Source organism: Haliaeetus albicilla, chromosome 8, assembly GCF_947461875.1.
Source record: "Haliaeetus albicilla chromosome 8, bHalAlb1.1, whole genome shotgun sequence".
Lineage (NCBI taxonomy): Eukaryota > Metazoa > Chordata > Aves > Accipitriformes > Accipitridae > Haliaeetus > Haliaeetus albicilla.
The window spans coordinates 6,478,422-6,505,827 of record NC_091490.1 but is presented as its reverse complement, the minus strand read 5'-3'; the positions used below and the strand labels follow the sequence as shown (position 1 = coordinate 6,505,827).

General features: G+C 40.1%; 1 protein-coding gene across 9 annotated transcripts in view; it reads right to left on the bottom strand.

Moving 5' to 3' along the window:
* Positions 1 to 27,406, bottom strand: part of GLIS1 (GLIS family zinc finger 1) — a 208,247-nt gene that overhangs the window by 94,978 nt on the left and 85,863 nt on the right. For all 9 annotated transcript variants that reach the window (XM_069788702.1, XM_069788701.1, XM_069788698.1 and 6 more), the window contains 2 exons: positions 18,397 to 18,595; positions 10,950 to 12,051 (listed from right to left, as the gene is read on the bottom strand). In XM_069788702.1, the coding sequence (XP_069644803.1) occupies positions 10,950 to 12,051; positions 18,397 to 18,595 (1,301 nt within the window). The remainder of the gene's footprint in view (positions 1 to 10,949; positions 12,052 to 18,396; positions 18,596 to 27,406) is intronic.

Sequence of the window (27,406 nt, the reverse complement as noted above, 5' to 3'; positions counted from 1 at the left end):
GAGACAATTTATTGCATGGAGGCAAGTGGGCAATGTATCAAGCATTAGATGTGGTTTTGTTGAGAGCACCCCACACTGAGTCAGGTTTACTGTTGGTTCCTGTGAGTGCAAGCAAGCATCACAAGGTAGATCTCTTGCCAGGTCCCTTCTCCCTGCAGTACCAGAATGTGTTTTCAGGCACCACGACTTGTGCCATTCCAGGAGTAGCCCCTTGGGCCTTGTTTTACTTGGGAGACAGTGTGCTTGAAATCTACTGGGAACCGGGTTGAGACTGTGTCTCTTTTATAAATAAGGGAAAGCAAAGCAATTCCTACAGCTGGCCAGTTCCTGCGCAAAGGCAGACAAATGTAGTTGTAGCCATTTTGAAATCAGGAGGGGAAAGGGCAGGATTTATTTCACATGACTTTGAAAGATCCTGACTTACAAGTCATAGTGTTGACGATAGACCTTTCTCGAAGGCAGAGACATAAAGGTGTTCTGTGCTTCTGCGTGTCCTGAAGGGATTATCGTAAGGTGACATGATACCTGGGATCGCAGAGGCTGGGCTCAGTGACCCAGATGGCCCTACCAGTTTTACCTTTTGTTTTCCTTTTTGTAATACTCCATCTTCCTCAGTCTGTTACTGAAACAGAGTGAAATCATATCACCATGGTCACAGCAGATTAGTTTTACAAGGTTCCCACCAGTCTGACATTCATCAGCTTTCTAATCTAATAGTAACACAATACCCTTTACAAGTACATGTTGAAGCAGCATGCGCTCAGTCTGAGTCCAAGGGCTGCAGGTTAAATTGATACCCAGGTCCTGCATTCTACCAGCTGCTGATTGACTAATGTTATTTCTGACATTCCCAGGGCCTGGCAGCCCTCCATGCAAGGGTTAAAGGAAAGTTGTAAGCAACGGGTCTAAAACACTTGGAAGAATCTCCTTGAATCAAAACCATTTCATAAAAGGCTCTCTGCCAGGCAATAAAATATTTTTGATGGACTCTTATTTTATCATTACCCATGTAAGAAAAATGTATTGCAAGAATCCCAACACAATTCAGGGAAGTAATCATTTGCAGATTTAGTAGGCATTCTCAATTGGCAAAAATGAAAGATTTATTGTAGGGATGATGAAACAAAGAGCAGTTGTGCAAACTTTACTGAGCTGGATTATGAAAACATGCTTTTTCCATTTCCCACTTTTAAATGCCTTGGATGCAGTTTCAAAAGAAAGATCAAGATCAATTATTTAACACTGCAGCTACACTGTACCTGAGTGTAGGATCTCTTCACACATATGTTATCTGTACACAACAATAAAAGAAGGAGATCGAGGGAAGACACTGCTATAGACAACAAAAGCAGACTTTGAAATAAAACTCATATTGTTCCTTGATTCCACAATCAGCCCAGGGTTGTAAATAGAAAAGTCAGGCAACGACAAATGTCTGTGATGTAAATGCACAGCTATTTGAAATGAAGCCCCCTTTGACTTACCCAAACACAGAAAGTAGAGGTGTCCTTGAGATAGAATACAGGGCGCTGAATATGCTATAATGGCAACATTTTCTTTGAAAGCCGCTGTAGAGCTGAATAAAGTCACTGTCTTGCATACTCTTACTCACATGAATAATGTTCTGAAGTAGAAGGGACTTTCTGGTCAGCAAAGGTGCATAGTCTCACACCGACTTTAAGAAATAGGTGGAAGAGAAAACACTATGGGAAGGAGGAGGTCTTTTTCTTGCCTTTTCTGCCAGGCACTCAATGTGTGACTTCTGGCACTTTGCGGCTGAGCCATTCTGGGCTCACGTACCCTGGTGTAAATTCAGGGTTTCTTTACAATTACACCAGTGTAAACGGGGACAGAAAGTAGCAGATTAATTTGCCTTAATTCAACTGTATCTGGAACTCAGACACAGTTTTCACTGCACAGGAAATGCTGTCGGCAGGCAGAAGCTTGAAAGAGCTTTGAGATTCTCAGCAGAAGGAACATTTAGACATGCAAAATAGCATTATGGATGTTTTATGTTATTGGCCTTACTACCTCACTGTGATTATTCACCCTCACTGTGCTCCAGAGAGATTTATTTCATTGTACTTGTGAGGAAATGGAGAACTAAGGTCAAAATTTCCAGAAGTGCTCATGAAATTTCAGTAACTCAGTTACACACTGTCAGGTTTGAGAGAAAGAGGACCTCAACTTCAGAGATGCCCTATTAGAGCAGGGCACCTCCAAAATAAAGCTAACCAAAACCAGGGTCTGCTTTTGAAAATCTTGCTCAATGTGAGTTGTCAGATGCCAGAAGGTCAAGTTTTGATATATTTAGTTTAAATAGCACATTATTTTTTTACTAGGCCCACTGGACTACTTGCTAAACAAGTGAGTGAAGGTCTCAGAATCTGGCCCATTGTGAAGCCCAAGCCGGTATAAACACCCCGCACTGTGGAACGATGGCTTTTTATTTCTCATCCGATTGTTAAAGGCTAACTATTGCTGATTTGCCCCAAAGTAACAAACAAATGCATTTAAACTGAGATCCACCTGCATAAATGACTGTATAAAGTTTTTAATGTGCTCTAAATTCCTCTTTCTCCCCTGAGACTATACTATATAGCCTCTGTGCTGCCTGCAAATGTAGATTAACATTTTTATTAAATGACATATGTTTCACTAATACAGAGTATTAAAATGTATTGGCCTAATAAGAACCATTAATGAGTATATCGTTGGCACAGTATTTAAACAATATTTAATTTTACTGCTTTTTAATTTGACCAAGCCTTCTGCCAGGTGATGCAAACCATTTTTCCTTCTTGAAGTTAATCACTGTTCAGAAAGGCTAAATCACTGAGAGTTCAGAACAATTCCATGCCATTTTTAATAATCCCCACAGAACAGATACATAGAAATAAAATAAAGCCAAGCACTTAACCTCAAGAACACAATCACAAAGACTTTGTTTAAAGTTTTAGAACTTTCAAGCTCTCCACCTTCTAAATGACAAGATTAATAAAACTGAGATACAAATTTTTTTTTAAATGTAATTTTGAGGCGCGGGGGGGGTAGTCTTCTCTCACTGCTCCTAGATACTAGATAACTGCAGAGTGCCTTCAAATCACTGAATGCAACCTTCTTTCCCAGATCTTCTGGAGACAACTTGCCCTGCCAAAATTATGCTGGACCCTGCAGAATTACAGTTTTAGGACCTGACTGCTGGACACACCTTTGAAGCACTCTTGAGGTGTATTAAGACATTCCTATAGGGAGCAGCTGGTTTGCAATTATATTTACTGCTCTGTAAAACTTGTGACTAGAATGGAGAATGCATCTGACTAGTTGAGGGTGTATCACTCGATCTTTACTACTATGCAGATTCATATAGTGAAACTGATGGACAATTCACTCCCAGACAGGATGCATAGTGAGAAAGAAATCTTGTCACACTTTTGCTACATGGAAAATGGTGAGCTACAGAAATCCTCAAGACTTATTGCAAACCCAGTGCTCAGAGGCTGGAAAGCCTTTCCCTTTTTGCATCTTCAGATGTGATTATTTGATAGAATTCATTGATCTGCATGGCAAAGAAAGTGATCTTGTGGTGCAGCTGGAATGAATTGGGAGCTAAGAGGCTGCTTGCAAGATATCTTCAAGAGGTGATGCCCCATGAGAGGTTTATAGGTCTGTGCTGAGACTGGGGTTTGAATAAATCTACATGTGGAGTATCATCCAGAGCAGGCCAGAGAAGAGCTGGAAATAATTCTGAGTGTCTTAAAATGAGAAAGAATCACTACTTACTGAGTTTTGTGGGACAAGAGGATAAAGATAAAAACACGGTATTCTCTGTGCAAACTGGGCAAAGGGAAGGGAAAGGAGCCTAGCAGAAATTTTCCAAAAAGACTTGGGAGACATGCCTAGAAGGTTGTCTGGCAGCCAGACATCATAAGTCACAACTAATAAATTTCACCTTCCTAAGCTGGGCATAATTTAGCCTATATTATTTGACAAAGAACATGAATGACTTTGCTCGGCATGGAGGAGTTCTGATACGACTACCTCTTCTATGTGCCACAATGGCACCAAGCAGCACAGTCACTGTGGAGAACCATTTCTAATACAAAAATGTTTCCTTCCTTTAAGATGTCCTCTGTCAATCAGACCATTGTCAGGTATTTTTCAAAAGCTGAGAGTGTTTAGGATTCTGACAAATATCTGCTGCTTTGTAGGAAAATGGATCATCTTCCTTCTACTCAAATCATGTCACAGTTGGAATTGTGGTAAAAAATATGTATTTCAGTAGCCAAATCAAAACACTGAAGAATGAAGAGAAATCAGCCCAGGATGAGCTGAAATGTAATTGTTTGGGGGACTGTGCTAACAAAATAAAAACACTGAATAAATCAAATGGGGAAAGCTTTTAAACAACCAAAAAAAGTGTCTTTCTTTAACACTTTCTCACTCTGGAATGGAAAGTTAAAAAAAAAGGGTCAAAATACAGAAACATTTCATTATTTGCAAAATAGTACACTGTTTAGAAAACGCCAATAGTAACAAAATCCTCCAGTCCTGTTCACTGTCCCCCCTATCATTTTGTTTTCCAAATTGAAGGTGACCCAGATTCACCAATGGTTTTCTTCTCAAAGCTGTTTTACAATGATACTACTACTGGTTTGAAAAAACTGGCATGGAATACCTCTTAAAAGTTCTAATGTGGAACGTGGAAATAAATATCCATCCTTGTGTCACAAGGCTGTTTCCTAAACCACTATCTGCTTAGTCCTATCACTTTACCTTGAATGGTTACTAAGTATTATTAGTGGAAATTATCCAACACTGTGAGAACCATAATAGTGGTAATTAATCACATTATATCCTATAGCAGTGAGTTTCATAGGGTGAGTACTGACTATGTTGTGGTGATATTACTGTTTCTACCCCACTTCATTTCTTAAGACTGAATGAACAGCAATGTCTACACACAGTGACAGGCTCTGTACAAATATGCCAGGAAAACTTCAGGATAATTATGTTTTAACCAGGTCCCAAATTACTTAATAATTTATCAAGTGAAACGAAATAAAACCTTGTGGAATTAAATGCTCTTGTAGGATAAAAAAGTACATATTTGAAAGTCCCCTCCATGGAAGTTCCACGCTATACTTCTAACTACTGTATTCCATTTATCAGATCTCTTCAATGTCCTGTATAACGTTTTTAAGGCACACAACTGAGCTTGAAAACCATTCTGGGTGCTGGCAGCAACAGTCAGAATTTACTTCATTTGTATTTGTTTACATTTATGCGAACAAAAAAACTGAGAGCATGCCAGCCAGACCTAATACATATCAAACCGCTCGAAAATAACAAAAAAGGCAGCCAGCCCTGCTTGGTCAGAGCAGAAGTCAGTCTGGCCCAGCATCCTACACCTTTTTCTATCAATCTGATAAAGCAGATGCACCTCAGAATGTCCTGAAGGCCAGCAATCCCAAGAGTGCATTGGGAAGCTGATAATCCCTCAGGGAAAACCCTGGCAGCTAGTCTCTCTGCAGCTCAGCTCAAGAAGGCAGGTCTCAAGCCCCTAAAAGCACCATACCATTGTGCTGTACCATGGTGCTGCATTTCCCATCTGCACTAAGATTTGAAGATTTGCATTTCTGTCCTACTGCACTGAAACATGGGACAATCCCACCCACAGTGGAACCTGGGCCCAACAATTTCTACAGTTTTTGCTCCACGAGATCTGCTAGTCTGGAGCTCTCTTGTGGACAGACAAGAGTTCAGATTCACCAACTGCCATTGGGCATGAGCTGACAGGGTGCCAAGCCTAAAGCTATTTGCCAGCCTGCCCTCCAGTGCTGGTGCATGCTTAAACCCATTTGTACTGTCGTGTAATCTGTAGTGGTTTTTGTAAACAAACAAACATTGTATTTTCACAAAACCACTGAATCGCTGTCTACTCCTCTAATCAGAGTGGTTTTAACACTCAGTTCCTTGACAGTATCGGGAAATGCCATCAGAGACCTAATAAAAAGAGAGATCTCTGGTGAGGCAGCTTTGATAGAATGGATGTTTCCTACTATTGACTTCAAAGGAAAGAAAGTACGGCTAACATTATTGTTGTTTTTTTAAAGCACTCCTTTGGCATCAGTGCATGACACCCTCCACTCCAAAAGCTGAAAATACGTTCCAGACTTCCACAACATTCCCTCGAGTCAGGCACCAAAACTTATTGTTTAGGTGAAATAACTCAAAAGCATATAAGCTGGTACATGCAGACCTATTTTCCCTGCAAATGCAGGATCATCCCTTAGACTCATCTGTAGATGTAGCCTGTAGAGATCTCATTACTCACCGTGCATTGCTAGACACATGCTCCCCACTGACCACAGACAGCATAACACTTGCTATCTACTGAGAACAGATTCCGCATTTGTTTCCTTAGCAGCAGAAGCAATAATACTAATCTGCTCAATAGGCTCCTTTCTCCTGTAAATGTAATAACCAGGTTGCTGCCCGTGAAGTGTTACAAATGTAGCTGAGCCTTCTGATGAAGGTTTTCACAGGTTTATGACATGTCAAACCACCTGCATCAGAGATGTACAGTAAAAATAACAGGAAGTTCAGGCAGACTGCTATCTTTTGCATAATCTGTACAAAAATCTGTTTCATAAGTAAATTGCAAATCGTTAGTTTGTGTGATGTAGTGATTTGAACACAAGATCTGCACTGGAATGCTGGAATTGCCTAAAGATGCCTTTAGGCAAGTTACTTATCTTCTCTATGTCTCAATTTCCCTATGTTTAATGCAGTACCTGTAGTGTCTCACCCTTAGGGATTCAAAAGAACTGACTACAAACAGCACAGGTGCTGAATTTCACTGTGTACATACAGCACCCAAATCATTGCATCAAGACTATTCCCAAACTGAGTATGTTGCATATATACAAGAAAAAAAGATTCTGCTTCAAAGTCTTAACTTTCTAGGCAAGAACACAATGTGACAGGTCCAGAACATACTCAGGAGATATTTGTTTCTTTGAAATACACGAACTAGAGACATTAACAATGGCTATCATCACTGTCCAGCTTCTTTCATGGATATCACATATATTATGATGCCCAACACTAATTGCACATGGAGAAATGACATAAAGATAAATATATTTACCTTGTCATGTCTGTGGAAGCCTGCAACATAGGTTCCCTGAGCACGTAGGCATGCAGTGATGGGAACTTAATGTTCTACCCTTTATGAAGCCACAAGAGTGCAAGAGGGTAGACTAATAACCCAAGTATAGATTTGCCCAAATCAAACAATTCTAGACAACTAAATGAGCAACTCTATATTTACATTTGCAAGCAGAGGTTTAAGCTGAGGATGCAATATCTGGAGATCAGCAGGGTTTTCTACCCACCAAAGTACTGGAAGAACTGAAAGACAGCAGAAGATGCAGCTATGAGAAACTTTTTTTTTTTTTAAGTAAAAAACATTTAAGCTTGCTAATTTTTGCTGTCTCAGACAATCAAAATTCCAATTGTCTGGGACATCAAATCTAAAAAAGCATGAAATTAATCTTCAGAAGTTAAAGTCTTAAAGGCATTGCATCATTATTTTTGTTGGATATATTTTTGATTATAATGCAGATGAACCCCAAATTTAATAAAACTAAAATAACATGAGTTAAGTATGAAACATAACAGGATATTGCAAAGAGATTAGGTAGTTTCCTTTAGACTACTTGCAGAGCCCAAGGAAAAACCAAACTGAGGGACACAATGACGAGAAGGCACCACTTAATTAGAATATTTAACAGAATATGAAAACAGAATACTCATAGTACCGGTTTTGGCAATCAAACAGAATGAGCAGAATACAGACCCGAAACATCAGTAGTTCTCTACACCAGATACTGTTTTGCCTGTCAACTGTCTGTAGTAAAGAAAGAAGCAGGCTAGCTAAATTTAAACCAGCTGTAACGATGAGAGTGTTACAGTTGGACTGAAGGAAGCTTACCTCATGAAAGTATTGTGGAAACTGCTGTTGGAAAGATAATAAAAGGATTAACTGCAGTTTTAGTGAACCATTTACTTTTCAATCAAAATGTCTCATGTATTTCCTGTTCTCAAGTAGCTTGAATTCCAAAATTCCTTTGTCTATTACAGTACATAGTAGCAAAGCCTGTCATAAGAAATTAATAATTTTACATGGAAAAATACTTTTATGTATGAGGGTGGGGTGCTGCTCGCTGTTAGCTTCTCCTGAGCAGTTCAATACCTAGTCAGCCAGTAATCTTACAGAGAGGAACAAAACCAAGGGCTTAAAAAGAAAGTACAATGGGTAATTGTGAACAGCGAAAGAAAATCTCCACTACAAATACCAAGAGATGTAAAGTTACTTTAACAGGGCTACAGCAAAAACGAAACAAAATCTCAGACCTCTATAGACAGAGAATGAATTGCCTTCTTAATTTGCAGGAATAACAGCACAATTATTACCACATCAAAAGAAAAGCCATCATTTAAAATGACATGACATCACTGCCTAATGAAACACTGCACAGCAACCCTTGTCCAAAGTGGAATGGAATTCGCTGGGCAAATAATCCCCACTTGATATTAATAACTTTAAGAAGCCATGTTGCAGCTTTGGATCTTGTCCCTGCTAGATCAAGGTCTCTCCAGGGTAGAAAACTAAATTTGCAAAGAAGACACATTTTTCATGTGCTCACTTGGATCCAGCTTTACTCTACACAGGATTCCAGGTTGTAACATTTAATACATGGATACCTCTGCTGACAGTGGAAGGTTCTTATTCTGGGAATAGAAGAGTTAACTGCAAGTTGTGCAATGTAAAGCTCCTAATTCTGATTGGGCCTTTCCATGTATGGGAACAAATACAATATCTGCTCAGATAAAGCAGATATTTATGTACTTACATGCCAAGGCTACATACATGTGCCATGAAGGCTGTCTGCAATATCAGATGAAAAGGTTTTTCCAACCTATTCACAATGTTAAACCTTGAGGTGTTATCAAAAGACAGTTCTTTAATGCAAATGAACATAATTGAAAGTAGGAAATTTTTAGCATTTGCTAAGATATTACATGATTTAATGTCTCTGGTTTATCCAGTTTCCTGTAGGAATGGGAATGTAACATTAGAAATCTGCTATAAAATACCTGTCAAATACGCATTTTGCAGAAAAAGAAGTTCCTCACCCATGGAGTCTAGTGAATATTTCAGCATCATAGTAAAGCTAATCAGGGTTTAAGCATTTATTTTAAAAATCACGTTTTAAGTATTTATTTTAAAAAAGTGTGAGGTAAAAATGGGAAGAAGACCGATCTCATTCCAGATTATAAAAACACTAAAACCAAAAAGTAGCCTAAAATAAAATCTGTAAGCATGCTTTCACAGCTTGCCTACTTATATTTTTGTTTGGAAAGAAGCAACTAACTTGCATTATCCTTTGATGATTTATGACCAAATAAAAGATATGCAGAGGAAGTTAAATTTCTTTGTACCTTTTACAAATTGTGATTGAGCTACTTCTGGACATGAGCAAGTCAGTTCTTTCTCTCAGAGGAAAAAGACAGGTAAGTAAGTCTTGGAACGTTTCCATTTTATGTTGGATAACGTGATGGTGTTCTCTAAATATCTGCATTGTTTCCAGTATTATTTTAGGGAATACCCACTGAACAGTGCAGACATTGAGATAGTGTTTTTCGTTTATCCAATGGAAGTAAAAAGATAATGACCACTTACAGAGAAAATTTTTCTCCATAAAACATTTTAAATACTGTTGTTTTCTTCCTTCTCCCTTGCATAACCATTGCAGGCCAGCAATCTTTTTCTTGAAGAAATTTAAAAAAGTGAGCTTTTTATATAAACAGTCTTTCCTATTCCTCCATAGAAAGCTACAGCTTACCATGGAAAAGTTTGTCGTGATCTAACTTCCTTACAAGCATTTTCCATTGTATCATTCTCTGATCAAAACAACAGAACAGAGTCGAAAATTCTGTCTATCAGGAACCACAACCTGCCGCCATAACCATTGCCTTTGTTTGTACTTATTTGTGTGTGTGTGCGCGTATGTGCATGCATGCACACGCGTGCGCATGTGGGTGTTACAAATAAGACTTTCCAAATTTCATGGCCCAATTTGGAAGCTTATGTCAAACTTGTTTTGCTTCATCTGTTTCAGTCAGGGTCTTATATCATTGTTGTTTGAAACATGTGGAAAGCTTAATGGAAGTCATTAACTTTTATTTTAGTTTGGCCATATTGTCATCATGGTGGGCAGATGCAGAGATGGTGTTATTCCCAAGATCCTCTTTTTGGAACACTGATGTTGTTTACATCTTCTTGATCAGAAGAGAACAATGGTTTTTACTTATTTTCAAAGCTCTGTTTTGCACACTAAAAAAGCCTCTAACAACCTCTGAAAATATAGTTAAAGATATTCCTTTTATTCTTTTAACTGTTTAAAATCCTTAACAAGGATTTTCTTCTTTTCTTTTCTGAACTACCATTTGAAACTTTTGCACTCACAACTCTATGGGTTATTGTTCGGCTGAAGGAATGAGAAGAATTTCATTAGATGTGTTTTATGTTTCTTGATTAAAAATGTCACCCGAGGCTCAGTGACTTTGTTTTATGTTAAATGACTGCTGCGTGCTTTGATCATCATTTTATTAATGCTTTAATGAATATTAAAAAAAATAAAGCACTGTATTAAAAGTTAAGCTCTCATATAAGGAAACTGAATCCCTTTTCCAAGAACTACAGTATTTCTTACTCAAACATTTCCTTCTAGATTAAGGTTTTGTCCAATTCCCCTTTAGCCTGCTGCAGACTAAGTTACAGGAAAGCACAACAATTATATTGGAATAAGACTGAAGAGAGAGCAGGAAAAAGAGCAGAGTAGTATGTTTCTATTCAAACAAATATATTCCAGACTTACCATGCACTTGTTTGGTTTTTCTCCAGAATGAACCCTCATATGAATCAGCAGTTTGTAACGAGCATTGAAGGGTTTATATCGGCGGACACAGCCTGCCCAAAAGCAAGTGAAGTCCTCTCCTTTCCGCTGGTCAATGTGAGTCTTTTCTATGTGTCTGACCAGTTCGTCTTGTTGGTCGTAAGTGGCACTGCAGTCAATCCACTGACAGACCTGTTTGCCATTGCTGAGGTCCTGTTCATCCCCGTCGCTGGGCTGAAGGGACTTTGGAGACATAGAGGCGTGTAAGTGAGGCAGTGTCCCTTGAGTCTGGCTTAGCTGCTGGTGCAGATGGTAAGGGGGAGGCAGCCCCTGATGATGTCGAAAAAGATCAGCAGTGGAGGAATAATCGTCAGCTGGTTCTTGTTTTAAGAAACTCACCTTCTGGGTGCTGTGTGAGGTGTTTTGATGAGGAATGCTAGTACCATTCATCATAAGGCTGAGGCTTCCATTCTCCTCGACTTGCTGCATTTGTATCTGCTCACAGTCACCTCTGTCACATTCAGCGGAAATAGGTACAAGACATGCTGGAGGGGAGGGAATACTGCAAGGGTTTCCAGGCTGAGAGCAAGACTGGGGCCGAGAGGATTTTTGAGCACTGTGATGACTGATCTCCACAGGATGAGAGGAAATGCCAGCTGAATTACTTCGCAGTCCATTCACACAGGTGACCAGTGACGTCTGTGATGTGCGGATGATAGCTGTAATATCAATTCCTTCAGCTGAAGATGGCACAACAGAGATGCATCTCTTCTTCAGGTTGCTTGTTTGTAGCCTGGCTGAGTGCTGAGGGGTGCCAAGTGACAAAGGACCCAGGGAGGAGCTATGTTCATTATTAAACAAGTAGGATGAAAGTGAATTTGTAAAGCTATTATTCATTAGGTCTATTTCAGGATGCAGACTACCAGAGGCTCTCAGCTCCATCCCCTCCGTAATCCTCCTATGTGTGGAAGCCTCAGACAGAACCTTATAATCACTTGGGCATTCTTGTTTAATGTGCTGAGCCGGGTGACTTCCATTCAGGCATGGAGCAGCAGAATCTACTGAGTCTTGAAACCTGGGTGACCTGTAATACAGTTTTCATTAAGCATCGCTAACTACCCCAGGATTTATCATTTTTGCACAAGACACAACACTTGTTAAGCCCTGGAGAATGGAAGCATTTGCTCTCTGCTGAACGTTGCCTAATGCAGCAATTACACCAAAAAAATCTGCAATGCTTCCTCTACAACCCTTGTAAAGGCAGCATCGTTTTACACAGGATTAATTTTACACACTGGGTTACGCACAGAACAGACAATCTCCCCTCCACTGCTACGGGCAGTTCATCAATCACAATCTAGGTTTTCAATGCATAATAGATCGGGCAAAACAATAGCTAAGAATGAAGTTTGAGAGCCTTGGGCATTTTTGAATTATTCAAATATTGGCATTTTCCTCAGAGCACACTGGGAAAACGCCTTGGCATTCTTGTTCACACGAATCAAAAAAGGCTAGCTGAGCTTTGCTTACATGTCAGAGAGATGCTTTCCTTCGCTAAATTAGAAAAGGAGCAAGATCAGTGGGGAAAAAGGAATACAAAGAAAGAACGGCTCACTTTCAACCAGTGGTCTGGAGTTGATGAGAGATCAGCTGAGTATTTACTTCTAAGAGGTCTACAAAAGGTAACTAGGAAGAGTTCACAACCAGTAGATTTAAACTGGCGACCTATGTATTCCCATTTCCATTTTTTCCGTTAAAGTCTACATGGGTCTCAAAATCAAAAGAAGATTGTTCTGCAGAAGTGATAATCTTTTTTGATGTGTGCTGAATTCAATCACTCAGGAAGCAGAACCTTGAGGAACACCCCACAGACATTTCAGAAAAACACTGCATTTAAGAAACGTTTCCTCCTAATATTTTCTTCCAAGCAGTTAGCAATTGGTTTATGCCTTAAAATAAAACACTTTATCTCAGCCATAAACATTTACTGTGGATGACCCAACTGTGTGTTTTTTCTTAGGACCAGAGGGTGTTCCACACATATCCCTAAAGGATGGGAGGGTTTAACCTACGGCTTCCTCATGCAGTGATGTGCCAGATCGAGAAGAGGAAACAGTACATCTGTGTGCAGAAAAGCTGTACCTGAACTAATAAACCCTCCAGAGAGGTGCTCCATGGCTCTTACACACTGACATGTTCCACTTAAATTAATTTTATGCTTTTTTGATGCTAGCACCACAAAAGCTGAAAAAAACCTGGGCACTTGGCAATTTGTGTGTGACAACACAGCTAAGACAAATCTGACACATTTTAAAGCATGAAACACATATGCTTGTCCAAACACGTATTTTGGACATATAAGGTATTTTGGACATATACATACATTAAACTGCAAAGCTACTGAATAAACTGCACTTATTTTATGACTTAGATGATTTTATCATTATAATTTCCATTAATCCACCACTAACATTGAGACAGGAAGCTGGGACGACTTCTAACACTTCCTTGGTAACAGCTCTCAAAGAACTACCAATTACAAAAACCAAAACAACAACAAAAATCTTCAAAAATACTTCCTTCCCATGAAATTAAGGTTGTCAAAAAATTACACTTGTCTAAGGCACACAACTGTCAATACTGCATTCACTAGTGACAGGTTTCTAAGCTCCAACAGTTTGCAGCCAGTAGGGCTTAACATAAAAAAAACCTTTAAGGTCATGAGAGAAGTGAAATTCACCACCATTCATTGCTACAGAACAATCAGATCTTGCATTTGCCACCAGAAGTTTAAAAAGACTACATTAAAAATTTTAGAGGCTTCCATAATCCATTAGTTATAATTTCCCCCTCAGGTTTCCACAGTTGGTCTCAGGGTAAACTTAAAGCACCTGGTTTTGCAGATGGTAGATTAAAAAAAAAAAACAAACAAAACCCAACAAACCCAACAGTATTCATACATTATTTTTTAACATTTACAGATCCATACATCTGTAAAATATGTGGCAAAAGCATACATAAAAACCTTTTATTGCACATATTTGGGAAACCCTGCCCTGCTTGCTTGTAGCTTCATTGCTCAGTAGAAAGTGTGCTGTTTTACACTCATTCTGAGAAAGGTTTTACAGCATACCATGCCAGGCACAATATTTCCTATTACTTATTTTCTTCTATACAAGAACTCTTCTAAATAATTCAGTTTCTATCGTAGTTCAGTGGTCCCAAAGCCTGAGGCTAAAGTAAACACAACACATTTCTTACATCATATAAAGCTAACCCAAGCCTTACATTTCAGCCTGTGATAATTGGTGTCATATTATTAAGCTTTATGTAAAGCTCCCATCTTGCCAGAAATCCATGTGAGGAGTTCAAGCTGGAGTCAGTGGAGAGTACCTGCAGGATGGATACAAACATCCCTGTCCTGAGAAACATCAGGTTCCCAAAACTCCCAGCAACATCGATCTGCATTTCCAACACACGATCTTACTCAGTCAGGATTGTATAGCTGTGATGCTGCAGTGCAGAATATGAGACACACAAAAGAGGGGAATTTTGAACTAAAAGGCAAGCTGGAATACCTTATTTCAAAAGCAAATGACATGAAGGCACTGAATTCATGCTTCCCATTGCCACAGCCATGTCTTATCCATGCTCTGCCTACATAATGATAAGCACAGGCTGCTTGTGCAGATCAGAAGCAAGTCTTTCCTGGGAGCTACAATTTCCTCTGTAGCAATATATGTTTAAATACGTTATATATACCCTGTGTTAGTTAACTCTGTTGGGAGAATCTGGCATTCTTTCAATTTCCCGATGTTTGAGTGTTGGGGTACTTCGTGTCAAGGTTGCATTAATGCAAACTTTCTGTATTCCTGGCAGAATTTTGCCATCACTGTTCCAGGGAAAGCCCTGCTCATTCCTCCCAGTCCTGGGAGGTGAGGGGAGAAGGGGCACAGAAACAAAACCGATATGAGAGAGACAAGGTGTCTGGCATCCAGCTTGCTGGGTGGCTCCTCTTATACCCATTGACTATTTGCTCTTGTAATGGCATCTTGCTGTTACAGCCAGGGATCAGATTCCAGGCCTGGTACGTGCAGGCAGTGCTAGCTGTAAGGATTTCATAATCTCTGGACAGTAGCAAAATATAAATGCATATGAAACAAACAGCCAAGAGGAGAGTGAGAGGGACAAAGGATAGCAGGACAGTGTAAAGAGCACTGTGTGGACACGCGGATCAGCATGAGCAGCTCTGGGGGGCTTCCACATGAACAACCCTGCAATGAAGTGGGGTCAGCAGGAGACTATATCCTACAAACCTCTCTTCACAGAGAGCATCCATGCACCTGGGGTGGACAGTCTGAGGCAAGAGAATTGCTGCTTAAGCACATGAAAGCTGAGTGTAAGGCCTTTGAAGAGTAACAGCAGCCTCTCAGAGGATACTAAGGCAGTGTTTCCAAAGAGACTCCCTTACGTGGTAATTGGAGCCAGAGCACAAGGCCAGTAGCACCATGCCAGAAGTACTGCAGTTCCGAACTGCTCTCAAAGGAAAAGAGGACTCTATCTGTAATCGCCAGATTATTTACAAAACAAACATGCCTTCAATTGCCACTGTAAATGTGCAATCAGTGATAACTGACAGTTTTAAGAAGCTGGAGGGGATTGTTCTGCTGCACATCCATGGACCCTCTGCAACACTATCTGACTGCTCTGGTGTCTTCCCTGGGTTTTATATGCTGAGCACTGAGCACAGTGTGGGCGGGTTTGCTCTGTCTGATAATGGATTATTTGACAAAAGGCCAACATTAGCTGTGTGCTGACTACAGTTGTGCTAAAGAAGGTATTAGGACTTTTCCAGTCCCACACACATTGCATTCACAGATAGCATGTCACAGCAATTATGTTGCACAACTTAAAAGCTATCAACTGAGTGGGGAAAAGGGGCCAGGAAGAAGAGGGATCGTGATTCTTGGATTAAGGCAGTCATCCCTACGATACAGTTTCTGAGAGAAAGTGATTCGGGGAGAAGATGAAGGGGATAACAAGTTTCAGTGCACTGAGGGTAAAAAGGACAAAGCCAATCATAACTCCAAATCCTGAGGGAGATTTTGGATTGCGAGGGGAGGTACTCTCTGGTTTGTTTGGGTTTTCCTTGGACGTTGCATATCCTAGAAATGCAAAATTGTTCAAAGCTCAACTCAGAGAGATTGTTTTAATTTGTATCTCCCTTTATTTCTGTGCTGGTCACTAGAGCTGGGCAGAACAACCAGAGTTTGCCCAACTTCTGTGTGCTCAGATATCTGTTCATTCCAGTCCTATTTCTCCATCTATTTTGATTCTTCTCATCTAATGAAGGCTGAAATCTGGAGAGGCACAGAGCACCCTTGGCTCCCACTGACTTCACTGAAACCTGATGGGCATTCACCCCCACCTCAGTTATGTTCTCCTGTTTTCAGTTCTGCAAGGAAAGACCATGTTTTCTATTACTTGCTTTCAAGAACCTTTAGCGTCACAAACACCATGAACAGAAATCGTTCTAACTGCTGTCCACCTTCTCTCACATGCCAAGGTTTTGGCTCTGTACTGTGTGTCTTGCAAGTAGCACGGTGATAAAATTAGACACTGTGTCTCTGAGGTCCACAGAGCAGAGCTGGGCATTGGCTTTACCTTGCAAGGCCCATGCAGGCAAAAGCAGTATTAGCCAGGTGGACATACAAGCAGAGCATGACCAGTGGGATACAAGCAACCTGTAAATGAATGGAAGGGTCCTTCAGGATATTCTCCAAACATTTCCAGACTATTGCTTAGAAGCAGCAGAGCCTCAAGGCTTTAGACCATACTGCAAAGCAAGGGGAGGGCATCAGGCCTATTACCTGCTACTTTCTCATGTTATGCAGCAGACAATCCTTTATGTTGTTCTGGGAATCCTCTTCCAAATGGGGGCTGGAAGGGGTTCATATTTCTGACGGTGGGTACTGTGATCCCTGGTATGCAGGTATCTGTCATTTCCTCATTATAGATTTTACAAAAAGTTTCAAAAAGATCTAAGCAGAGTACTCTCTTCCTCCTTTTGTTTGCTCCTGCCCTAATTATCTTTGTTTCATAATTGTCCTCATTGACAGAATAAAAAAAGGTTGATAACTGCCGGTCCCACATTGAGCCATAAAGAAGCTAGCAGGGAACTGACTTACATCCCGCTACAACAGCATCTACAAATCTTTGTAGTGATAGCAGAATATTTTGTTATGTGGCATGGATATTATTTGTCCTTTTCAAACAAACAAACAAACAAAAAGCTCTTTCCACTTGCTTGCCATATTGCTGTGCCTCTTCCTCCTGAAAACACAGATGTTCTTAACCCACCAGTAAATGGAAAAGGGGAAACGACATAAGTATGTATAACAAAATCAGAAACAGTCAGATTTCCAAGACCAAGCTATAGGCCATATTTCCTCTTGCTGTGACTATGGAAATTTGGGCTTGATAGTTCCATGCACAGAGTGCCAGTTATTCCAAGTATCTAAGATAAAGGCTGCAACTTTATTGAGGTTTTTCTTTTCTACAGCTCTTCAAAAAGGTCAAGATGATTCCATATAATATCCCCTGCCAAAAAGCAGTGTAATTAAAATAGATGGACAGATTTTAATTTGTAGCAGGCTTCTATTCACAATGGATGTCTGTGTAGGGTACTTGTTTAAAATCTGGTAATGTTAAATTTGTAACAACAACAAAAAAATAATGCAGTTCTGTGTTTTCATATAATTAATTTATAGCAAATGTTTAAATAGAGATTCTGTTCATAGCATATCCAACTACAGTGTATATATCAAAACCAGAGACCAAATTTTCACATTACAGCCTTAAAAGCAAATACCAAGGATGTGGCTGTATGGGAACATTGAAAATACTTCATTAAAGGAAATGCTGTAGAAATAAAAGTGGCATTGGCTTCTTGTAGGTTTGATGGTGGCATGCCAAATTGCCATATGGGAGGCATTGGTTTGGGAGTAAGTATCATCCCTGCCTTCCAGGCTGCCATTTGGAAACAACATGGCATTAGGGTGCAGGGTAGAGGTATAGAGGCAAGTCTGACCCTACTTAGGACCCTAGCAAAAACTCTCATTGACTTTTGAGCATGCTGGAAGAGACCCCACAGAGAAGCTGTATTTAAACTTCAATTCAGGGGGCTGCGGCTACATATACAGTGACTGCTCCTGGCATTGCCTTGGACAGCTGTCAGTGCACACATGCATGTCCCTGCAGTGCAAACCTGCAAATGAGCAGTGCGGTTAAATCAGCATCCAAAGGACTTCCAAAATGAAGTAAAAGCCAAAAATACTCTTCCAAATGCAGCACCCACAGATGCTACTGGGAAATAGTTCTAGCTCCATAAGAGCAAAGTATATCAACCGATAAAACTTGCAAGTAATACCTTATATCCGAGTGTGTCAAGTTCAGCTGACCAACATGAAGCAGCCTCTCACAGGACAGTGGGTGGTCTCGCATAAGTGAATTTCCTGTGTGGATGAACAGACCTTGTCTGCAGACAGGTACTGAGCTACTTGTCACCTCCATGTCCATCATGTTCTTCTTCTCAGAGATCAAATTACAATGACTGTAGCCACCGTTCACTGTCAAAAAAAAAAAAAAAATCATAAGCCTTTGACTAAGAACCCTCTACACTGACTACTACTTTGTATACTCATTTTGGATCTCCTTGCAAAATTCTTGTAAATGACATGGCAGTGAAAATGAAAGGTTTCACAAGGAAGCAAAAATTAATTGCAAAGAAATTTGGATCTGTGAACTATGGTTGTTTATTTCTCATTTTAAGTTTTGTGGCTATTTTACACTTCATAATCTAACTCAAAAAAACTTAGTCTGATAGTTTCCTTTCTGCGTATTTTTATGGTAGAGTCTTGCCTGTGTTAGATTTTGGAGAGGGATGTTTCAGAGTCCCTCTATTTTCAGGGAGAGGAGCTCTCCGAAAACAGTGACGTAAGTCAAGTTTTCCTTTGCAGACAATTATCTCTCTGATTATGACTTTAGATGGGCATGTTTCTACTTTACTGTCAGGTCAACAGTGTGAAAAAACGTAACTAATTTTGTTTCGATGTATACATTTAACTGTATTTTCCAAGTAAGCCATTATTATAAATGCTAATGCTAATAGTAATATATTATGCTTTGGTGAATACAACATTTTAGCAGACTTGGAAAAAACAGGCTAGAGCTATAGCAGTATTCTTCAGAAATACATATATAACCACAAATGATAATCTACCTAAAAAGAGAGGACAAAGGCAGAATTGAGAATTTAGATTGCATTGGTCAAATGCTAGCAATTCCATTTAATCTAAAGCGTATTAGTTGGGTTCTTTACCTCTACTGAACCAGTCAAATGCCCATAGATAAGCATGTATAAAAGTATTTGTAAGAAATTTAGCCTTCAGAAGCTAGCTAAGAAAGTCACAATAGCCATTTACCATCATTTTCACTATTGTATATGAATCATGCTTCTAAAATACTAGATCTCCCTGTAATCTGTTTTTTTCATGGAGACAAAATGTAATGGTGTCAGATACTAATGGCAAGCATATTTCTGTAGTTTTCATACAGAGCCCAGAAAATAACTCCTTCACCCTTGTACCCAACGCTCATGGTGATGGGTACTATAGAGCTAGACTGCATTGTAGTTAGTCCATTCTCTACGGAGGCACCGAGTGTTGTTGCACATCAAGGAAGAAAACAAATTCTGCAAGGTGACAGAAAAGATAAAGCCTGCGCTCAGTTTCATGCAAATCACTGATTCTCACAAGCATCAAGGTTTGTCCCTTCCTAAGGTGTTACAAGGCACTATTCATCTCGCCATAGTTTTGCTGTCTCTGAGCTTTACACAAACAATGCCTACATTGTTCAGCCATCTCCAAATGGGTGCCTAAGATGGGCTCATGCAACTTCAGGACATGCTTTCCTCTTCCCTTTGACTATAGAAGGTACCTAAACAAGTATCTTAAACTGAGTACCTGACTTTCGGACAGCTGCAGTCGAGTGAATTGAATCCCTCTGAGCAGCCATAGGACTTACAAACGCCCCCATCACAAATAGCCTACTTTATACTGCTCTCAGGTCCGGTCCTTCTTCTACTGAAGCCCACATTGGACCTGCCATTGACAGCCCAACTTCTACCATTTCAACACCATAATTTGTGTATATTATCCAGAGCAGGTATATATTGATATAGAATCATAGAATGGTTTGGAATTGGCCTTTCTCCATCTTTCTTATAAGCCCCCTTTGCATATTGAAAGGCTACAATGAGGTCTCCCCAGAGCCTTCTCTTCTCCAGGCTGAACAACTCCAATTCTCTCAGCCTTTCTTCATAGGATAGGTCTTCCAGCCCTCTGACTATTTTCATGGCCCTCCTATGGACCTGCTCTAACAGGTCCAAGTCCTTCTTGCACTGGAGGCCCCAGAGCCAGATGCAACTCCAGGTGGGGTCTCACAAGTGTGGAGTAGAGGGGGAGAATCACCTCCCTTGACCTGCCAGCCACACTTCTTTTGATGCAACCCAGGATGCAATTGGCTTTCTGGGCTGCAAGCACACATTGCTGGCTCTTAATCAGTTTTTCATCCTCTAATATCCCCAAGTCCTCCACAGGGCTGCTCTCAATCCACTCATAGCCCAGTCTGTATTTGCACTTGGGATTGCCCTGACCCATGTGCAGGACCTTGCACTTGGCCTTGTTGAACTGCACGATGCTCGCATGGGCCCACCTCTCCAGCCCGTCAAGGTCCCTCTGGATGGCATCCCTTCCCTCCAGTGTGTTGGCCGCAGCACACAGCTTGGTGTCGTTGGCAAACTTGCTGAGGGTGCACTCACTCACACTGTCCATGTCGCTGACAAAGATGTTGAACGGCACTGGTCCCAATACCGATCCCTGAGGAACGCTATTTGTCACTGGTCTCCACTCAGATATCGAGCTGTTGATCACAGCTCTTTGACTGCAACCATCCAGCCAATTCCTTATGTACCAAGTGGCCCATCTGTCAAATCCATGTCTCTCCAATTTAGAGACAAGGACGTCGTGCGGGACAGTGTCAAATGCTTTGCACAAGTTCAGATAGAGGATGTCCATTGCTCTTCCCTAATCGACCAGTACTGTAACCCTGTTGTAGAAGACCACCAAATTTGTAAGGCACGAGTTGCCCTTAGTGAAGCCGTGTTGGCTGTCACCAATCACCTCCTTATTTTCTATGTGCCCTAGCATAGCTTCCAGGAGGATCCGCTCCATGATTTTGCCGGGCACAGGCGTGAGACTGACTGGCCTGTAGTTCCCCAGGTCTTCCTTTTTTCCCTTTTTAAAAATGGGGGTTATGCTTCCCCTTCTCCAGTCAGTGGGAACTTCACTGGACTGCCATGACTTCTCAAATATGATGGATTGTGGCTTAGCCACTTCATCTGCCAGTTTCCTCAGGACCTATGGATGCATCTCATCAGGTCCCATGGACTTGTGCACCTTCAGGCTCCTTACATGGTCTTGAACCTGATCTTCTCCTATAGTAGGTGGTTCTTCATTCTCCCAGTCCCTGCCTTTGCCTTCTGCAACTTGGGCAGCATGGCTGGAGCACTTGCCAGTGAAGACTGAGGCAAAAAATTCGTTGAGTACCTCAGCCTTCTCCATATCCCAAGTAACCAAGTCTCCCGTTTCCTTCCGGAGAGGGCCCACATAGGTAGAATATTACATAATTAAGCAGATATCACAGTATTAATGATATTTTCATGATACAAAGGTAAGTAAAATTGTACTCATGAAGTTTTGCAATTGCTGCAGTTTTGTTACACTGTTTATGAAGTTCCAGTCAGAGATTGTGCTTATTTTAGTCAGTTACTGCTTCAGCACAGCTCCTCAGAGCAAACATACCCTTAACATACATGAACCCCCCATTTCCTCTTATGGACAGCTGCTAATCCTATAGCAAACAAAAGGCAAGTGGGAGAGCCTGAGCTGCTGTGGACCTCTATAATTATAGTCAATGAATGCTTTGAAAGCGATGAGAATCACGTTCAGGGTTTTGGTGAGTATAATTGAGAAGAAACAGGTGACTGGGGAAAGCAGAAAAACTCTCTGGTAACTGGAGAATTTGTGAAACGGATCACAGCACAAAAGTCCATTCTCTTCCACTGGCTGGGCTCCACAGCCTCCCCATCATGCTCCACGGCACCATTGTAACAGGGAAGACCATGGCAGATGAAGACGTAGTCCAGGCAAGCATCCAGACCCATAGAAAAGAGTGGGTACATGTGACACCCGAATTACAAGTCTCATGAGGCATTATTGTGACATTTCCAGAATAGAATTCCCTGTTTCCAGTGAAAAGTTTTCAGTGTTTGGCTGATACACTACATTTCTTGACCATTTATTTATTTGATTTTTATTTTTTTAAGAAATCAGAATCTTTAAAATTGGAAAAACAATACCGTCTTTTCCCTACCGAGCTTCATCACAATACCAAGGCATGTGATAAGTCTTAGGAAGTGTAGGCCAGCATTATTTTATATAAACAAAAAGCCCACATAAGATTTTTAGGAATAATACATGAGATTTTAAAGAGAAACCAATTTGTATTTAAACTACACAAAAAGGGCCGTTAGCCTCTTCGTGGTAATTAATACATACATTCTATTTATTTCAGATCTATATTCAGAGACCTGAATTCACTGACACTCTGATTGTACTGAATGACTCTGGAGATACTAAGAAGCTTTACAGAAATGTAGCATCTTTTGGCCTGCATGGGGCAGTCAGTTGTATTTGGTGGGTTTGGACCTAAGCATTTAAGATCACTTTGGATGCCTTTCAGCTTCTAGTGGGTGTTTGTGACCATTAGCTCTGCCCTGCTTGTAATCATGACATAAATTATCATTATATCCTCTGGAGTCCACACCTCTGTTGGGCTTTATTCCACTCCTATTCTGGCTTTATCCCATCATAATTCAATTCATTTCAGGGGTACCTTAGCAAGACCGTACAATCAGACTTATGCTGTTAATTTGCCTCCGTGAATCACATTTAAATGGTATCTAAATACACTGTTGAACACTGGTGAAATAAGTTCTATACATTTTAAAGGCCACACCACCAAGAGAAGTTGGTAAATTAGTCATACCTACAATACCCAATTCACAGTTCCTCACTTTTTCCATCAGCAATGTTACCTGGAGTACATTCAAGATGTATCTTCCCTCCAAAATACTGTGGATTCTTTTAAAATGTTCTGGCTTTATACCGGACCGGTAATAAAAACACTTTCTTTCTTTCATTCCCCAAATGATACAAGTCTGAAACTCATTAGGGCTAAATATGCATTTTATCAATTTTATCATATTATCAAAACACAGAAACTTGAAGCTTCTACTCAAAGTTCAGCAAGACCAACTGTAGCATACACTGATACCTATTTGTATGAAGATGGAGATTTCCTACAATAACACGAACATTATCCCTGCGCTGTCAAAAATTATTATCTTCTCTTGTAGCTGTCAAATCAGAAAATACCTTTTCTCCCTGCAAAGGAAAAGAACACTTACACTAAATCCATGAAATTAGGCATGTTTCAGCCAGTCCACCGTACATTTGCCTTCACAAAGTACCTTACAGATTTATTAACAAGAGCTAAAAATTTCTTGCGCGACAGTGTCTTGAGTGAAGTCACACTTGCATCAAAGCCCTCTGAAATATGCCCACCACATGGGATTTGGAACAATGACAGACAAGGAACAACACCAGCACCTCACTTTTTTTTTTCCCTGCAGCAACTAAAACAAGAACTGAGAGATTCAGACAACCACAGTCTACGTTCAACTGTTCAAGCACATGCGAAAGCAAATTCATTGTCTCTGAAAAAAAGGAAAAAAAGTCTGGTTTACACCAGTGTAACTGAGAACAGAATCTGGCCCTTTGACAACTGGCTGTTTTATACAATATTAATATCATTGGCTGGCAAACACAAGATTTAAGCATTTTCCATGTCTGGAACTAGATCTCCTCTTTCACTGGTATCGAGGGGCCTTTAACCTACATACTGTAACTCACCAATAACAGATGAAAAGAGCACACACTCCCTGCCTTATACCAGAGGGTTCACCCTGCTTTCAGTAGAACCATAGCTATTTCATAAATCCATATAAAAAACTAATCCTAATTTACAGAGAGTAAATCTAATAAAAGCAGAATGGTTTCCAGAAGGATCTCATGGAAGTGGAATCCATCAAGGTAACTTCTGTCTTTCTCTCTTTTTCTGTCCTACAGTTTTGATTTATATCTTTACATTTAAATGCTCATGAAGGGAACGGAAGAGGTTGATACAGTAGTGTGCAAAGGCTGCAATCAGGCAATTCCTTCCATATGAGTAATCAAGTTAGTTCAATTTTGGATATCTCGCTTCTTTCATTCTGGGGTAACTGACTTTGGGGGAGTTTTTTCTTGATTTATGCCAGATTAAGTCATGTGAGAATTGGTCCCATTGATTGTGATGGGGCTACACACCTCAGGAAGGACAGCTCACACTGGTCAGGATCTGCAGAGTCAGTCCTACATTTCTTGCTAGGGGTAAATTCTTCTAGAGGAAAACAGAACCCCTCCTCACACAAAGGGAAACCTGTCTGTGTAACAATGAGATCAACATTTAAAACAACCCTACTAAAGGGCAATAGCTCTCTTTCTTCCCTGGGGAACATCTTGTTTACCATTCAGGAAGGCTTCACTCTTACTGATAAAATTAGCTATTAAGGCTGTAGATAGATAAGAGCAAGAACTGACCAAAAGGGTGATTATTCAACAATAAACACATGTTGCAGTGCTTTGGAGTTTACCTAATTAAGGCCAACGAACAAATAACTGAAATGATGTATAATTGAAATGAGTCACTTTCAAAATAGAGATAGATTTGAAATATTTGCCTAACATACTTAGATATCCCCAGAGCATTGTGGGTTTTGCGGCGAAGACCAAACTAGGTCATTTGCTTTTTTTTTTCTTACTGCTTCATTCTCTTTAATTACTTCTTTTTTAAAAAAACTTTGCCATTCTTGGTTTTGTTTGGATGCGATGTCCAAAATTTACCACGACAACACTGAGAAATGGAACGCCTTTACTGGCAGCTGGATGAGTCACGTGAGACGAGTGAAAGACCAAACAGTACCAGATTTTCTCAAACAAGTGAAAACCATCTATGCTGGAAGAAGGCATCAAAGCCCTCCACTGAGAGAAAATTATTAACTCAAAAGGTGCCAACACAGCAAAGCCATGTATCGTAGGGAAGGTACCGTCCCCATACTCAGCAACCCATTCCACATAACTAGTGTTGAATAATCTCCATTACTGTATGGCTGGAGTGACTGCCACAACTCCTATACAGTCAGTAATTCAAGAGCATCAAGAGAGATGCACAGCACTATACTGCCTGCTTGAAGGCTTTAATGAATGAACTGAATGCTTCAGAACACAGAATCTTCAAAATTATTCATGAACATATAGCATTTTCGACATTTTCAACAACAACAACAAAATCATCACTTTCCCAAAGTTTTTTAATGCCTGTCATGCCATCCTCTATGGTGAACGGGAGGGCTTGTCTTAATCGTACACCACCAAGGCTGAGGGACAGAAAAATAGCATAAAGGCCCAAAAATAGATACTATAGTTGTTCCTATACCTCCTCCAAGGCAAGTCCAACTGTGTGACTGTGGAGACAGATTTCCTATGCCTTGTGAAAAAAACATGGTTTCTCCTTTAGTTTCAGTGAACCACTATTAGAAAGGATATGAGTTTTGGTCTAAATTTTTCTATTATGGACACAGCTTAAGAGAAGGAAAAACACTGTAGAAGCAGGTCAGTGTGATTAGCCATGTATGATATTACAGCCTTAAGCAGACTTCACCAATTGTAATATTGTTATTTTCACTTAGATCTTCAAGCTCATAATAAGGTATCCTAAACACGGACTTCCAGATCTTGGCCTGGAGATCCAAAAGAGGGCATGTTCAGATCTTTTATTGACCTCTTTGCAGTCATTTGTACCACCTGGTACACAACAAGCCTCTAGATATATGGGCTTCTCACCACTTGAAAGAGGGAAGTTCTGCACTTTAAGAGATCTTTGCAATAAATTCTAATACAGTACAAGACTTCCAATAACATTTGACTATGAAAGATTACCTTTTTTAAATCACACAAGCATGATATGGTCCCAGATTGCTCAACCACGACTATTTATGTAGGTAAATGTATACTCTCACAAAGCTTTGAAAACTCCATCTTATTATAAGCTAAGTTTTACCCCGTGTATTTTTGGAAGTTCTCTCTGTGTTTTGATTTCATCTCTGTTGTGATATCAATACTGTGCACCACTAGGTTTCTTTCCCGGGATAGAAAGTGGCAAGAAATCCCTTAGAGCTGAACAGCCCCAGAGCAGTGCATTAAAGTGCAGAATTCCTTCCTTGTTCCACGAATTAGCTGAGTCTTCTGCAATGCACAGGTAGCAAATGCAGGATCTGAACACGGTGCTGAGGAAACAACAACATAGATAGTGACTATGAAACAAAAATCAATGTTACACAGAAAAGTTACTAAAAATGTTCAAATATAATTGTGCAGTTCTTTAAGCCCATTGGGCAGCCCATGGGGTCAAGCATATTGACTTTCAATACAACCATTTGTCATGCACAGCTCCTTTGGTTCATTTAGACTGGCAAAGGAAGGCAACAGTTCTTTCTCCAAAGCATCAAGACAAGAGATCTCCGAGTCTCTTTTGTTGCTGTTGGTCCTTACCTGAGGACTGAAGTGGTTAACAATAACCACACTAAACTTTCACTGCTGCGTTCAAGAGTTCATATCTCAAAGACGAACAAAGCAGCTCACCCCACATTCCAGGTTCACCCTAGATCTCTGTATCAGTTACAACCTGTTCACATTTTAAGGCCTGTTTCATACAGCTGGTAGAGACTTGGCTTCATTTTTTTATAATGATTGTACACTATCTTAATAAAAACACAGTGAGAGCCAAAAGATTCTTCATTACAGAGCGGACCACACTGTATAATGAGAGTCAAGTGAAGACCCAAATTGTCCTACAATTGTGTATCAAAACAGAGGTGGCAGATCCTCTGCCTCTTTGAAAATAGATGTAGGTGATTTGAATCTATAAAAGATTAGCATTAAAACTAACAGCATTCAATAAGATTGGAATAAAAAAGAAGGATCTCTTTCCTCCAAGTTTTTTTGAACCATCCTATAAAATCCTATAACAGAAATACTTCTTTACTTTCACATTGATATATGAGTGAAGACAGAAGGGCTAAGAAAACTCTTGTAAACTAAAACAACCCAGCTAGCGAAATAAACTGTTGAGTATCAATCTTAAAAACTTGTGAAAGATAA